This window comes from Muscardinus avellanarius, assembly GCF_963383645.1.
Source record: "Muscardinus avellanarius genome assembly, chromosome: 9".
Classification (NCBI taxonomy): Eukaryota; Metazoa; Chordata; class Mammalia; order Rodentia; family Gliridae; genus Muscardinus; species Muscardinus avellanarius.
The window spans coordinates 67,154,223-67,171,700 of record NC_137795.1 but is presented as its reverse complement, the minus strand read 5'-3'; the positions used below and the strand labels follow the sequence as shown (position 1 = coordinate 67,171,700).

The 17,478-nt window shown below is 37.5% G+C and overlaps 1 protein-coding gene across 6 annotated transcripts in view; it reads right to left on the bottom strand.

Moving 5' to 3' along the window:
* DYNC1I1 (dynein cytoplasmic 1 intermediate chain 1) overlaps positions 1-17,478 on the bottom strand; it is a gene marked incomplete at both ends in the record, with an annotated part of 291,578 nt that overhangs the window by 10,852 nt on the left and 263,248 nt on the right. For all 6 annotated transcript variants that reach the window (XM_080701433.1, XM_080701434.1, XM_080701429.1 and 3 more), the window contains 2 exons: positions 8,895-9,020; positions 13,350-13,490. In XM_080701433.1, coding sequence (XP_080557559.1) covers positions 8,895-9,020; positions 13,350-13,490 — 267 coding nt within the window. The remainder of the gene's footprint in view (positions 1-8,894; positions 9,021-13,349; positions 13,491-17,478) is intronic.

Sequence of the window (17,478 nt, the reverse complement as noted above, 5' to 3'; positions counted from 1 at the left end):
ACTGAATGTTTGGGCATAAAAGAGGTATTTTTATAATGCAGTTCATGATTTACCATATCTATAGTGTCCAAAAAAAGCACAATGAAAGGGAAGCATTTTTCCAGTGGTTTGACAACTGTGTGAATCAAATGCTATGCTTTCATTACACTAGTGGCCAATTGCTTGCTTTTAAAAGCATATGAGGGGAGGGAGACTGAGGAGGAAGGATAAGAACTCTTTTAAAAATATATTTTCTAAATATGCTTTTCTGTGCAAATATAGTTGAATGAATTTTTTCCTTTCAATTGGTAGCCAACTTGGAGGCTGCATTCTAAATACTTTGCACAATTAAGCTTTCGCTCAATATCTCCCCAAAGTTTCACATGTGAGTCATTCATTCACCCAGTGAATATTTATTGAGTGTCTATTATGTGCCAGGTCCTGTGCTAGATTGGGTTAGCCTGTTCTAACGGACAGCTGTCAAGTATACGCTTTTCGTGTTTCTGTGGACGTGGCACTTCAAAGGTTAGAAAAATTCTGACAAATTGATGGCCAAAGGGGGGCTGTGACAACATGAATTTTTTTCTAAGTCAAAATGGTGGCTCATCATTAGGAACCTAGAAGGCGTTCACTTTCTAGTTGGGAGAATTTAATACTGAGGCCAATTAAAACAACAAAAGATGTCATCTAAATATTGCAAAAGGACTGTCTGCTCAGCAGGAGAAAGAGCTTAGGGAAGGGCCACTTTTCAGTTGTATTTCCAGGGAGCTTAAAAGTGTAAAGTTTTTCTAGAATGCCAGAGACTTGGATATTCTTTAAAGGATAAATAATCCATGTTTTAAAATTTAAAATAATATCTGATAGCTGACATCCTCAAAAATTCATGTAAAGTTTCCTGAAAAGTAGAATATAATGACTCATTCACTTCCTTACTTTACAAGTCCAACCCACATGCCATTTAAATATTTATACCTACACAGGCATAAGCAGATATTTGATTTTATATTTGATTTTAGATATACCAACAGTAACACACATGCACAGGTTAGAAACAAATCTCCCTTGCAATACAAACCAGTGTTAATTTAGATTCACAGATGATTGGAGCAAACTTCAATGCTGGGCTTCTTAAGCTGTGATCTGAGGCTACTGCTCTAAGGGGCAATTTTTTTTTTTCAAGATAAAATTTAGCAGTTTTGAAATTCTAAAACTAAACACAATTTTGTCAGCCATTAAAAAAATTAACACTATAATTAATGGCTGCTTCAGAATCCAAACTGCTATTGAAGATGACAGTTTGAAACCACAAGAAGAACCATAAAGATGATTAATTATACAAACTGGTTCTCATTTCATAAAGTTTATATTCATAGACCATTTATCACTGAAATGAGAATATATGAATTTCACTGAATATTGCAAATTATTATACACACTCTAATTGGCTTTTACAAAAATATTAAGACTTTCTTTTCATTTAGTCAACCACCTCGGAGTGCATAAAAGTCATAAGTATTTTTGTATCAACTTTGGAAAAAAATTTGCTTGAAAAGATATTACTACCATAAGTCTATTTTCATAAACTAATGCTACCTGAATAAGTACACTATATAATAATTAGTCTAATCATGGTCTTTTACATATATCATTATCAAAACGAAAGCCACTGCTAACACATTCACTACGAGTAATTATAACATTAATTGGAATTAATAGCACCTTTTTCTTTCTTTTAAAAATTAAATACTTTTCCCAGAAGAAATCAAGTTAATACTAAAATTATAATCATACATTTACCATAATTATTTTTAAACACATGTAATTTATTATGACAAAGAGCTGAATTAATATATTATTTCAAAGTGGCTGATTTTATATAATTATATTTATTAGCACCCGATCTGCCCATACAAATATGCCTTTATGCTCCTTGACTTAACTGCACAGCATTGTGGCCATAACACTAAAAATTCAGATAAAATCTGAAGAGTCCAGCTGGAAATTGTGATGTTTATTCTGTGTAATCAAATATTTAGATGCTATTAACAGTCCCCAGTATTTGGATTTTTAGCTTTTATCTGCATGTTTTGCATCATGGAAGAATTTATGCCTATTTTTTCTCTTCCATCAAGAGAAACCCAAAGGAAGTGTTTAGCATCTGCTAAAGAAACTAACATTGCTTCTCCACTGAAGAATAAGCCAGTACTTGCAGGTCCTTCAAGAAGCTAGCAAGTTTCGGCCACCCTCTCTTAATAAGAAACACCAGGGTGTGGGGTGATTCAAATTGGACTTGCCTAAGCGGAGGCCGGCTCTGCTCTTCTCTCCTGGAGGCTGCCAACGCTGAGCAAGGCAGTCGGGTTTCTTGAGCAGGGGATAACAGCCTTCAGAAAGCACCATAATTACATTGGCTGGTTCCAAAGGCAGTTGTTTTTTTCCCCATTAAGGAATTCTCATTTGAATTAATCCTCAAATTTCGGTTTAATTTTGTGTTTTGTGTTTCTGCATACCCTCTTCCCAAGGATGACAGCTATTTATATAAAGGCCCAGGGTTCTTATGAGAATCAATGTAGATCCTGTCCTGCTGGAAAACGTGGAGTTCCACAAAGCAAACAATTACCGCTTAAGTATAATCCACTTAAAATCCATAAATGTGTTGTATTTATTTTATGTCACTCAACCCTTTTTTAACTCCAGCACTTGTAGTTTATCAGATGTTGCTACACGGAACGGCGATTTAAAGTGCAGAGACACGGCACACGGAACCTCTTTCTTTTCATTCTTATTTTTGCTGGCTATGAAGCCTGCAAATATATATGTCCTTACATATATCACCTTGACCATATTCTAAACTATATCACTTAGGTCATTTCTTTTGCTGGGATTCCAAATAGACTTTTTAGTCTAATTTTTCATTTTCCTTTGAAAAAATATATTAAATTGGATACTTTATACTTTACTTTTTGAGCGATAATGTTTGATCTCCCATATTCACTTGCACTTTCCTTCCTGAGAAAATTTTGAGGCATTTAAATATAGGAATGAGTGTCAAATATATTGCATTTTTCAAAATCTGTTCTGAAATTACCACTATTTTTTTTTTTTGGCCCTAAACAATCATATCAAAGCAGCTATTTTTAAGGTTACCAAAGGTCAGGGTTTAAATTGAGAAACTCATTGGTAATTAGTCAATGGAATAACAGCCCAATAAGGCAGGGGTGATAAAGTTTATCCATCTCATAAATCATAGTTTTGAAGTTATTGTTTTGTTTCTCCGATCCTACTTTAAGCTGAAAATGACTTTGGGATTTTATCATTTGACTAACGTAAAAATATAATCAGGGATTTGAAAGCTACGCGTATTTATCACAACTGAAAACAAAATCTCCCCTGGAAGAGGTTAATGGAAAAAGGAATAATAGGAGGTGGAAGATAAACTGCTTCTTTCAAAACCGGAGCTGCAAACAGCATTCTAACTAATTCAGATAAGCAGCAAACATAGTTGTTAGGGGATATTTATGACAGCCGCATCTGTGTGACAGCACTGAAGCATTAACAATGGCAGCAGGCTTTCTATAAAACACATCTGCTAGAAAGACAGGTAGATAGGCTGACTGTCAGTCACGAGGACACGTGACTAATTCTATACTCACTGGCCCGTGCACTACGATCAGCTCCACATGTACAGAAAATCTCACTATTCACTAGAAGAGCCACAGCAGTGAGTGATTTTTATTTTTAATTCTTTAAAATATGTGTGTTCTCACATTTGAAAAAAAAAACCCAACAATGATTAACAGCTCTCAATGAGTGTATTCGAATACACTCAACATTTCAGGTTATATTTAGAGTTAATTTATGACTTGTTATCTTACCCATGTTTCATTCATTGAATGGGACCCTACAGCACCGAAACAGGTTGTATACCAGAGTTTGGAGGTTTCTCCAAACTTATTCAAGAGCTAGGATCATTTTTAAAATTTTAGATCTTAAAAAATTCAGAGGGTGTATATAACTGCTGCTGATTAAAGTCGCTTCTGAAAGCACACAGAGAATAAAAATTATAGCCGGATAATACAAGGGGTCTCTTTTGTCATTTGTTGGTTTTGCATAACTTCCATTTTTGCTAATGGGAGTTAAGCACCTGCTCTGCAAAGAAAATAGACCCCCGTCTGTGAAAATAAATGTGTAAGGTATATCTTCCAGATAGAATGCTAAAGTCAAACAACCCAAAGCGTGTGCTGTGTAAACACAGCGTCATGTGACCTATCTGAAAACATGGCTGTTCTATATTTTACCTCCTGAGTCATAGGCCCTGGGATATTACTAACGCCATTGACATTTACATGTAAGGAAAAAAGGGGGTGGGGGGTGGACAAGCTCAGTCTGGTGATTTCGGTGAGCTCATAAGCAATCTTGTTTACCCCTTAGAAGTTTATAATAAAGTGCACCAGTCTGTCTGGAGCCAAGCCACTGCTCACCTTAGAAGTCCTGGAGCATAATTGTACATAATAGAGAACTTGGTTGTAGGGGTGCTGTGCAGGGACTCCCTGAAGCAGCTGCAGCCTCAGCTGGGACAGAAGACGAGGCAGATGATTGTTAGTGACTAGTGACACCAGAGTCCCTCACTGAGTGCCAGGTCTCACAGGAGGGCGACTCGACCCGCACTCAGTGGAGCTGTCTCTGCTGTAGTCACAGGATCTCTTAGTGGGGAGTTTTTGACAACGGTACGGACAGAGGAAGGCTGTCCCACCCCATTCCATCTGAGATCTTTCCAAAAATTACACTGCACTTTCAGCTAAAAATTATGATGTGATTGAAATGAGGCTGTGGGGATGTGAATGAGAAATTCCAGTTTGGCTTCAGCTCTACATGTATGTGCCTAATTTTGTTTAGAATATAGAATCTTTGCTTTTCTTACTCACCCTTTTACATTGTTTCAAGAAAAAGGTAATGAGAAAATCATACAGCATGTTCTATATTTAACCACTTTCTAGAGATTTCTCGTTCTTCCTACTGATCAGGGCCCAAAATTTCTTATTTCTTATTTGCTTTATGATCAATATCAAGAGTGATATTCTTATAGGGAGGACTGGTACATAGCCTGCAGGGCCCAGTACAAAATGAAAATGTGAGGTTTGTTGTTGAAAAGTTTTTAGTAATTGCAAGACAATGGTAGCATCGCATTAAACCTAGCTCAGGGCTCCTGAGTGCACAGGCTCCTTTACAATTGCACAGGTTGCCTGTCACGTGAAGCCAGCTTCAATTATGAAATAAGCAGCTTCTTGGCACAAGCAGCTTCTGCTTTCTCCATCCTTTCCAGCCTAATGTTGGTCTCAGTCAACAATGGGAGAATGAGTGAACTATCTTCCCACAGATGGACACCTGTTCAATATACGGAGATCCCAAGGAGATCAACAATGGAGACTCTAAAAGCGACTGTTTACTTTCTTAATATATTGCACTATAAGGCTTATCTAAAAGAGCATTTCACCTTCTTTCTGGAAAGTTCCACAAAGCAAGATTTTCAATTCAAAGGCCATCATGAGAGTGAGAAATTCAGTTTTAATGGGGACCAGAGGACCAACTTTGAATACTGACAATGGTATCACAGTGTACCAACAATTGGGTCCTCAATGCATTTTTTTTTTTTTTACTTCTTCCTCTCTACTTTTTTTCTTTTGAAATTGCTTCCTGCTCAAAGCTCTTCCCTCTCATCAGCCACACACCAGCCTTGGATGTGACCTCTAATTCTCAATGGGCCAGTTTGCCACAAAGGCACTCTATCCAGCTTTCTACAGTTGAGGTGATTTGGGAGGCTGGGAAGGCATTGTTTAGAGGGTGCCCTTTTCCTCTAAGTACAGTTATGCTCTGTCAGTTCTAGGCTGCTGAATGGTACAATAGTAATTACAGTAATGGCAGCATTTGCCCACGAAGGGATCTACCCTCTCTCAGAAGTGGGCTTCCGCTAAGCCTCCGCGGCAGGGAGGTCATCTTTCCTTTCCATACAAGGAGCCTCCACAGTTGTGGTCTTCAGAGATTTAGAATGAGGCACAGAGGTGTGAAAAGAGAAACAGAAATGCCTCTCTTTGCCTCAGAATTTCAAATACTATACAAAAATACTTAGGAAGAAAACTATAGTTAAGACAAAATGATTTTGTTAAGTATGAGACTTTCTGAGCTGTGTGTTGCTTTGTGTACGATCAAATAATACAAAAAGAATTGTTCAAGTATATAAGTCTATCTTGATTTTTGGTCATTCATTCCGAGGAGGACTAGAAGATTGTAATATTACTTACGCTCAATAAAATAGTACATCCTTGTTTTTTTCTTCCTCCTTTTGGTAGTGAATTTATAGGGATAAACAACTCTACAAATTGTTTGGCCTATTATATGTCACACAGAATTTTCTATAGCCTGTCTAGACTCCAGACAATAGGCGAGTCTGGCCTATAGTTGCAGACATTTCTGTAGTCTGTAATATCACTTAGAAAAGCAAGGGCAATAATAAAAAATGAAAACCAGCCTGACCTGCCAGTACTGTAGTAGAAATATGAGTATAACAGCACTTTACAATTTAGAAATGATGATAGCACCCTAGAAAGAAGTTTGAGCAGCCACATATCAGCCAAAGCAACTTTTATAAAATCATATATATTCCCACAATATGAGTCATATTTAAGTAATTCTGTCCATAAGCTATAAAAATCACTCTATTTCAGAAAACTCTGTATATATGTTATACTTTTTTCTTATCACATCGAGATGGGGTGTGTGTATACATGTGTATGTATATCTATCTATCTATCATCTATCTATATAATATGTAAATCAACACAAAGAGTTTTCAAAAGGCCTTTAAAAATTTAAGATTGTTAAACTACTCTGATTTTCATTTCTTATAATATATAACAGAGGAATAAAACAACAATGTTGTATATAATCTTAAAAGAGTTAAAGAATATTACATTCAAGGGAAGTAGAGAAAAGAGCTTTTAAATTTCATTTATTTTCTGCCATTTTTATTTCTAAGCATATCTGCACATTTATTTTTCTACCACAATTATTTGTTATAAATAAAGGAAAGAATGAGGAAAACAAATAAGGAAGAAAAAAAAAGAAATTGTTTTCCTTCTCCTTTGCTCTCTTTTCATCATTTTTAAAATGAGTCAATAAAGAGTATTTGTTTTGCTGTTGTTTAGCTTCATTTTGATGAAGACCATGAAAAAGATGCACTAAATATAAAGAATGTTCAGTGAAGAAAATATTGCTCTACACGTATCAGCACCATTTCCAACTCAAAGGGCATTCTTTTTTTCCTAAGACTCCAAGCTACACTAAGAGTCACCAGACCATTTGCATCTTCACCATGGAGGCCGATATGAACAGTCTTTGTAATTATTGGCCTGAATCAGCTGTGGCATTAGGAGTAGCCAAGGAGCAAGTCTAAAGAAATAGAGCAAACCCAGAGATTGTTCTAGTTGTTTTATCTCAGATTAGAAAACTCTCATCTGTATAGTCATTCAATTTTTGTCCCTGGCTAAATAATAAAAAGAACACACACACACACACACACACACACACACACACACCATCTAGTTTGTTTCAACATAATTAACTGTACAACTGTATAGCATTCTATGTTTACTAAACAGAGTTGAATAACCATCTGGGATTGTCAATTTATAGGCTACTGATTGGTGAAACTAAGAACCCTGCTCGGTGTGATCAGCTAAACATGTTGACACACTGGGGATTCACAAAGCAGTTTCCAGGCCCTGGACGTTATGCATACACTTATAGTATATTTCCCCTCCGGAATAAAAATGTTAAATTCAAATTATGCAAAAATAGCTATATAAAACACTTGTATTTTGCTTTGTTTGAAAGCCCAATATTTTCTTTGATTTTAGGGAACGGATTCTTTCACTGTACTAGAAATGAAGGTTTGTGGCAACTCTTTCTCATAAATTAAAAACCAATAGATAATCTCAAGTATAATTGACTAATGATGTAACATTAAATAAAAATGTTAGACAAAGCCAGAGATTCTTCTGAAATAAGAGATGTGTGTATTTTCTCCTTTGATTTCAGACATATTTAGAATACTTTACATATCATGTAATAAGACATACCAGAGAAGTATATATCTTATATAACTTTGTATACCATAAAAATGGTATAAATTTCTGATTCACCTCTGCTTTTTAAATTGGTTACACTTTAATGAAAGAGAAATAGTATACATTTAAATTAAGCATACTAACTAAAACTTGACTCTTCAGAGTAAACAACTTCCAAGTTCAATGTTAACATATTGGATCTGGGTAACTTTCCATTCTCAGGAAATTGATGGGGAGGTCCAGGCTTCACAGGAAGCTGGGAATTGTACAGCACTCTAAAAGAAGTCCAGGTCATTAACGAAAGTGTCCTGTGCATGGAGATAGACACCAAATGAGGCCCCAAGGAGGTCTCCCCAAACTCCCGCTGAAGTCAATGGAAATTTGCAAACGCACTCGAGAGGTTTCTCAGGGCCCAGAAGGTCTTGTCAATAATTTCACAGGTGTGTGTGAGTGTGTGTGTGTGTGTGTGTGTGTGTGTGTGTGTGTGTTTGTGCATGGTACTGGGGATTGAGTCCAGGTGCATTCTACCTACAAGATAAACCTCTAGCCCTATATCATTTTATTTTTTTCTTTTAAATTTTGATACAGAGTCTCACTAGGCTAATAAGGGTCTCACTAGGTTGTTAAGAGTCTCACTACTTGGTGAGGCTGTCCTCAAACCTGCAATCCTCCTGTCTCCGCCTCCCAAGTACTGGGATTACAAGTGTGTGCCACTACACCCAGTTTTATAGATCTTTAAAGTAGACACACAAGTTAAGGGGGAAAAAAAGCAAATCAAAACAAAACCCCACATACCTCTCCCACATCGTAGATCCAAATACGGCCTTCCGAGTCCCCAACAGCAACTTCTTTACCAGCTTGAGCCCAACGAACGCGGTTTAGGGCGGATGCCCCCTCAACTGCCACACTTGCGGTTGGAACCTGCCCAAGGGGTTACGACACAAAAAGAGAATCTCTGACTATGAATTTAAATATATGAATTTACAATGATGTGTTTAACTCAATGAGTCACCACTGCCTTCGTGTGCATGAAGCAATATACATCCCCTGTGTAGGGGTAAAAAGAATTCATTGTTCTTAAATCATATGCTCCACTGAATTAAGGGGTAGAGAGAAAAAGCACTTTAATAGAAAAGAAAGGAGGGAGAACCTTTTCCATAGCCAACTGGTTGTCAGTGACATCAATATTTCTTTGGATTTTGGCAGGTATACATTCAATCTACAAATAGAGCCATTCAGTAGAATACTTCACCACCGGTAATATGGATCAATGTCCAGAGAGATTTCAGGATTTATCAAGATTGAGGATCTATAAAAGGCAGGAAGGGGGAGAGTATGGTAGAATAAAAGTCAAATTGATACAAGTCTTCAGAGAAGAGATAAACGTAAGTATTGATTTCTCGCAACCTCATCAAGGAGAGGATGATCAAAAGAAAAATGGACATAAAAAACTTCAAAGGCCTGGTGTGGTGGCCCACACCTGCAATCCCAGTACTTGAAAGGCTGAGACAGGAGGATCACAGGTTTAAGGACAGACTCAGCAACTTAGTGAGACCCTGTGTCAAAAAAAAAAAAAAATGATGGGGTATAGCTTGGAGGTAGAAAGCCCCCAAGTTCAATCCTCAGTACTTATTTTTTTTAATTCTTCCCTGGCAGTACCAAGCTGTGGAAAGTGCTTCACAAGTTTGGCAAGGTCCCCAGGATGATACCCTTTAAGAATCTAGACACCTCTTGTAGGAAACACCTCCCATCACCGTTAGTAAACTCCAAAAATCTGAGTAACATTGTTCATTGTAATAGTAATCATTACTGAAGTGAACCGGAGGTGCTAAAACAGGACTTACTGTATTTTTTAAAACAAGAGACAGTGTTTGGGAAGAGGGTTTTTAGTGAGTCTACACCTCTACTGTCAACAGTTGTGTAAACTCTGGTCTTTCTGTTGAAAGTCTACAGCTGATACGGAGATCAGATCTCCGCAGTCTTCTATGAACATGTGTTGTAGGAAATGATAATTTAAAAAAATGAAAAAGGCAAATGGTAAAAAAGAAAGACAAATAAAAAGGCAAAAGAGGACCATCAAGAGCAGCTCCTGCCACTGAGATCAGCAACTAATAACCATGCCACAGTACAATGGGAATGTGATGGGTACTGTGACTTAGCACCTTCAGCTTTCTGTTATTCAGGGAATTGAAACCATCTGTTTATATGAAATTATTGACCCCATGCCTACCTTTAAAATAGCAATGAAAACTCCATCATATGTAAGAATCTATGTTTAAACCTAATCTTGAAATCAATAAAATTCTTTCACCTGCTTAAATCATTGCATGTCAATTGTGAGCAAAAATGTAAAACAAAAGTCCCTGGCTCATTTATCTAAAAGAAATACACAATTTCTACAATAAAGGTACCTGCTGTGCAGGCTAGAGCCTGAATTTTTAACCAAACCTTGCAAAGGCTGAAACAATGTGAATTTAGATGGGCCATAATTCTGTCGATACACTTTATTATTAGTGTTCTGGCCAGAAAACAAATCCGTGATTCAGCTACAGAATCTTCAGAGTTCAGTTTTTAGCACTGTAATTGAGAGGGATCATACCAAATTCTAGCTTAATTCTATTCCACATCAGATTTTATCTTGAATAACCTAAAAAATTAATCTCAATACGCACATAGCAAAAATTAATCCCAGAGGAAATTGACCTTTTGATATATTTAAAACAATGCCTAAGACACTGTAAGAAATTTTTATTTGAAATACAACAAACTGAACTAGTATATTTTTAGTTTTTTATTTTTCTACACTTTTGTTGTTGCATCATAGTCTCACATGCTCAGCGACAGGAACATACATGTACACATAGTATTTTAAACATTTAAGGTACTTTCTTTCCATACGTATCATGAATAGTAAAAAAAATAGTTTTTACAGCCTAGAGAATGCTAAAAGTTAATGAATGCATGAAGGAAGTGGTGAAATATATCTGTGTTAATTTGATAGGTAAAGACTTCTAAAAGTCAGTGAATCAATAATAAAAATAACACGTATGCTCTCTCTGTATGTCCCACTTTTATACTTTGGTTTCATGGATGCTTTCACATGTTTTTATGGCTCAATCACTTCAATTGCAAAGATAAGACATATATGCTGTGGATTACTAGACCCTAGAAATAAGTAATACTGAGGTAGATAAATACGAGCTGTTCTTACACAGGAGCAGTGTGGATAACTTATCCAAAAGCACAATAATTTGAACAGTGACAACAAACAGACCACTGCACTGGAAAGTATGGTTGCCTCCCTCTCTCCCTCTCTAACAAATCTATGTCCTGTTCTGACATAAACTTGAAAAATCGTGTTCAACTTGCTAGAAGGCAAACATGATCTGAAGGTTTTAAGCAGTGTTAAGTTCCTCGCTGGATTTGAGTCAGACTCAATATATCTCTACAATCATTGCAAAAGCAGAATCATGTTTGCCACAAAACTAAAAAGTCTGTATGACCAGTAATGATTTTTTTTTACTGTTTAGCTATAAAACTCTTATGTGCTTGTCTCTTGATACCTAGGAAAAGAGAAGGAAAAAATTATATTTGGTAATGTTGACACATCACTTTCTTTCCACCCCCCAAAAAAGATTAAATAAAATAAAAAAGTTACAGAGAAATTAAGGAGTTTGTTCATGTTGTTGGGTTATCACCGAACATCACCTCAGCTAAGCCCGAGCTGAGAGAGCCGTCTCTTAAGTCAATCTGGAAAGTGTTTGTTTTCTGGTTGCTGTGAGTTTCTTCTAGCAAATAGAAGCAATATGATTTTAATCAACAGTGATGAAAGACTTTGGGAAACCATTACAATGTAAGGTAATAACATCTTTCTATTAAGAGCAATAATGTTATAAACATTTCAACATCTAAAATGATGGGCAATTCACATACTCATGCCTTTTGATTATTTTCAGAGATGCTTCATTACATAACTCCTTTCCTTGTCGCAGAGTTTTCGGAAATAAAGGTAAAAACTCATATATATATATATATATATATGTATGTATGTATGTATGTATGTATATGTATATGTATATATATATATCCTTGAAGATAAAATGACTCAATAACACATAAAGGATATTTCCCTGCCCCCATCAACAAAAAATACTGGGGGAGTCTGCTCCTCCTTCATATCCTCCAGCTGTAGGCTTCCTAATTAAAAAGGCTGAGCTGTTTCCTGCTGAAAACACTTCAAAAGACTTTTCTCTTGTTCTCTATTTGACATATAGTTTGCAGCCCTTGTGCTCTTACCTGTCTATTTGTATTTATGGAGAGCTCCCCTGAATCAGAAACCGGGAAGTGATGCAGAGACCATTTTAGTTTTCTACAACTGAAGGGCCTTTAGTATTCATGGAAAGCCCCCCAAAACCAAATCCCTAAGTAGCTGCATCAGCATCTCAATAGTCTTGAGATCGAACAATGCACACTTCATACATTTTAAAACAAATATACAGCATGCTTCTAAAGCAATACATTTTCATTACCAACTGCTTTTAAAAAGTATATTCATTTGGAAACTACTTCTGGATGTGATATGTAATAATTCCACTTAGAAATGAGTTTGATATACATGTTCACGGTTATCGAGACTATGGTAAAAATGCTGCCTCTTAGGAATATGTACCTTGGTAAAAAATCAAATGGATGATGAATCTAAACATAAAAGAGTCAACAGAGTTATCTTTTATTGATTTAAAATAGCAGTCGTATAAAGAGCAACACTGGATAAAATAGTCCCTTTCTAAGCCCAAACTAAAATCAGTGTCCACAAAAGCTGACTTTTCCCAGTGTTTGTCAATAAAGTTATTTCAACACTGACCTGACAAATGCCCATGTGTCTTTTCCCATAAGGAAAGGCACGGGTACATGTATGTAGTTTTATTCTCCACATTAAAAGAGAGAGAGAGAGAGAAGAAAGAAAGAAAGAGAGGAAGAAAGAAAGAAAGAAAGAAAGGAAGGAAGAAAGAGGGGGGAAAGGCCGTCAATTGTCCAGGATCTGCCACAGTTTAGGGACCAAGTGAAATTAGGTGACTTTTGGCCAATGCATCTGCCAATTCCCTTCAGGATAGTCAGGAATGGGGGCCCGCAGCACTGCTGCAATTGGAGGATCTGTGCAAACCCGGCCGTTTTGGAGGAAGAGGGGCCGAGAGCGGAGTGGCCGGCGCCCCCTCCCAGCCCTCCCGCCCGGGCGCCTGCGCCGCTCACCTCGGTGTCATTGTTGAGGTTCCAGAGGTCCAAGCGCCCCATCCCGTCCACGCAGGCAAAGAGCGCGGGATGCACGGGGGACCACATGACATCGTACACATAGTCTGCATTGTCTTCAAAGGAGTAAAGCGGCTTGTTGTGCTGTAAAGCAGAGAGACCGTGAAGACTTTGTGGCGCTGCTGCTGCCTCGGGCTGTCTAGAGAGCCTAATTAAAAACTTTGCACATTCACAAAGTGTCATAAAACTTCCCGAGATGAAAGTCCTCGAGAAGGTGAACCGGAGCTTTAATGTGACTAGAACTGTCCAGTGGCATAAATAAATACCAGGGGGCGGAGGGGACTCTCAAGGGGCTGGGGGCTGGGGCGGGCGCGGGGAGGCGGTTTCGGACACAGTTTTAAGAGACATTCCAGACAGGTGGACGGGGCTGCCATTAGCTCGGAATTCTCGCCGGGCGATGCCCTGCGAGTCGCTCGGAGCCTGAACTCGACCGAGGTCCGTGAGGCTCAGACCCGCAGGGATGCTCCGGAGCCGGTGCACCAGGCGCCCCAGCCCTCGGCTCCGAAGGCAACGCCTGCCACCTGGTGGTCGCCGCCTGTAGCTGCAACCAGTCCAACTGGGCCGAATTCTTTCTTATGAGTTCATCTGAGGCCCGAAATAGGGACAAATATTTTTAAAAGGGCCTATAGTTCTACTAGAGGATGAAAATTCCAGCGTCCTAAGACCCTAGTCTCTCTACATGGAATTATTATATCTAAAGCATGTCGAATGGCGTGGCTCACTGTAGACCCCTGAACCCCTGTAGACAATAACCCATTTTTCTAGATTACTCCGTAGTTCCAAGAACCCTAAAATTGGAATTCTGAGAGGGAATGTGTTTTTCTACTCCCACTTCATACAAATGTCTCTACTCCAGAGGGCTACAGTAAATTAAAATGGGACTCTTGATTTCCAGTGAATATTGTCACATCAAAATAGCACAGAAGTCAGAGGCAAGTTTGAAAGTACACCAGAAATAAAACGTAATTGGACTTTATGAATTATTCATTACATCTGGCTTGTCTTATTCTAATTTCTGCATAATGGCTTTACTAATCCCTGATCAATTAATGTAAAATGAAATTTAAATGATAATGAAAGCCCCAGAGATAAAAGAAATTAAGTATTCTTATATCCTCTGACAGAAATCTAAACAATGGGAGAGTTTTTTTTCCCCCCAATGTCTTCTTCACCCAGTCAGCTGTCTGTACTCTCTTCATGGGTCTATGGAATGCCTGTACAGGCCAGAGATATGGGATAAAGATAAGATAAAGTATAACATAACAATCAAATCCTTTCTGTATGGGATGTTTGAAGAAGGTATCTGTAGGGAATCAGCTTCAAATATGAAGAGTCAGCTCCCCAAATGTACTATTTGTGAATGTAAAATGCACAAAGTACATATGCTGAAAATGAAGAGAAAAAATCAGTGCAAAAACAATAAAAGTTCTTTCGTCTAAATATAATGCAAACATTTATTAAGGTAGTGATTATATATTGTGGTGTGTGTACGTGTATGTGTGTGTAAGAGGGCTAAACACATCTTATTTTTAAATTTTAAATTTTATTATTTTATAATTTTTTGGCACTGGGGTTTGAGCCCAGAAGCAGTTTACCTCTGAGTTATACCCCCAGCTCTTCTCTTTTTAAAACAGCTTCTTGCTAAGTTGCTGAGGCTGGCCTTAAAACTATGATCCTCCTGTATCAGCCTTCTATTACTGAGATTATAGATGTGCACTAAAATATGATTTATACCATCTTTGCCCTATGATTTTAAAGCCAAAATTATTTGCTCATTGGCTACTATGTATTTTCTTTCTGCCTCTCACTGTTTAATCTAGGTGACTCAAAAATACTTTTTCCAGAAAAATCTGAATATCTGATTATTCTATATACAATGAAATAGCATAATTGTACTATTTTTATTTATTTATATATTTTTAGAAAGCAGGGTAGAGTAGCTGGTTCCTTAATGATCACTTGCGAATATTAAATTTTAACTTGGTAGGAGATTATTGCCACTGCTAATTCTTGATTGCATAGCTAGCCAGTCACTATTTGTTAAAGAGCATAACACATTTGTCTTAAAGTCAAAGGGTGGTGAAGACTTATCCTTATTTTAAAGAGTGTCCTCTCTCATGAATCCAGCTGGTAGTACATGTAAGGGTATAGATAAGGATCCACAGATGGACATACAGTATACACATAACATAGCTGCCATCATTGTGATCCATCAAAAGGCCATCCAGCTTTAGATAGGTATTTTCTAAGGAGCTGAGATTGTTTGATAGCTTAATGACTTTCACACTTTATCCTCCTAATCTCTAGTGGGTTTTTTCCCCCTCTTTTTGGTTTCTTCTCTGAGAAATGTAGTAAAATTGTATATCCTGGTATTTTCACTTCTAAACATCTGGAAGTAACTGCATTACTCATATGACCAGAACCTTGCTTGCTTATGTTAAACTATTGATAGAAATGCTATTATTCTCTTGCCTTTCTCCAACATCCTTACCACCCTTCACCTTCCAAGACGGAACCTGCTATTATAAAAATCACTGTTCAAGTAATTCTAGGCTACAGTATGATTATATTTGGGAGAAAGGAAGAGGGCTTATATTTCATAGGCTCTGTTTAACCTTGATAAATTCACAGGTTGGGAAAGTCTTGATCAGGATTGATCAGGACCCCCAAGTAGGTCCACATCTACAAACCATTAGTTTCTTAATCTAGCATTAGGCATAAGTGATAGGTGTAGGTGAATGTTATTTTTATAGTCATACTATTTTGATGTACTTTGTTCAATAAAGGAAGTTTGTCATTCTATTTTATTTGAGCTCAAAGGATAATTTGAAAACTGAATTAAAATTTGTCTCAAATGCTTAATATAAAATTACGGTAGATGCATGTATCACAAAATGGTAATATTTTAATAAAAGAAGTCAAAATCATCAGGTCTTAAAGATTCTGTTTGGGAACTTCTGAAACATAAATTTCTAGATCCACAAACTTGCTATGTCTTGCTAGTTTATGACCACTGCTTTTAGAAACCTACGAGTTTTGATAAGGGGGGGGGGATATGGACACAGAGTTGACCAATGATCTGAAGGAAAAAAAAATCTTATAATACTGTTTGTATATAGTAAAGTCACAGAAGCTCCATGATTTTAAATATTTATTTTATAAAACATTCAAGACCGTTAACTAAATAGTGTTCCACAGCATGTTATCCTAAAAAGTGTTTTTCAAAACAACCACATTCAACCAGACAAAAGCCCTTTCACCTGGGGGTTCCTTTTTCTAACGCCATGCTTAACATCAGTAAAGTGTTAAAGGAGAAAGGAAAACCTCAGGGGCTGACAGCATGTGAGACACATGCCAAGGAGATAAAGCCGTGACGCCCTGTGTTTTAGCCAGGTCTCCAGGGTTGTGGCAATAGCACGAGCATATCTAGACCCAGCCCAATCTGATTTTAATTCTCTGACTCTCTGAAAAAGCAGAGAGGCAGGCTCCCAGTCACCTCCCAGACAGACACCAAGGGCAGGGAAGGGTGTTTGTTGCGTGCCTGACTCTATACACATTGTTTAATTTAATAATCCGCATAAAATCTCTGTAAGGTAGATGGTGTTTACAGAAAAGAAAATTATAGTTGAGGGAAGTTAGTAACTCTCCCAAGGCTGCGCGGGTTACGTAGTGGAGTCGGGTTTGGTTCTCAGGTTTTCTAGTTCCGTGCGTCCTCCATTCACTGAACTCGAGCGCCCTTCTACGTGGTCTTTGGTTACGCCCACTCTTGACTCCCCTGTTTAAGTCAACTAATGTTTACTAAGTACACACCGTGGAACTCGTAGAAACAGTTGAAAAAACACAGCAGCAGAATGTTTATTTCCTTTCCTAAACCTGTTATTAATGATCTTGAGGATGTCGTTTCCCACCTTTGCGAGAGTCTTTAGCACCTTGTGAGAGGAACAGAAATCTTTTTCATCTAAAACCTTAGAACTGGGATGGGAGCAACCCTTTGGCCAGCAGAGATCAACAGCAGGCTGAGCCTTGCAAAGGAAAAGAAAATGAACGAGAAGGCAAAGATTTCGTTTTAGTT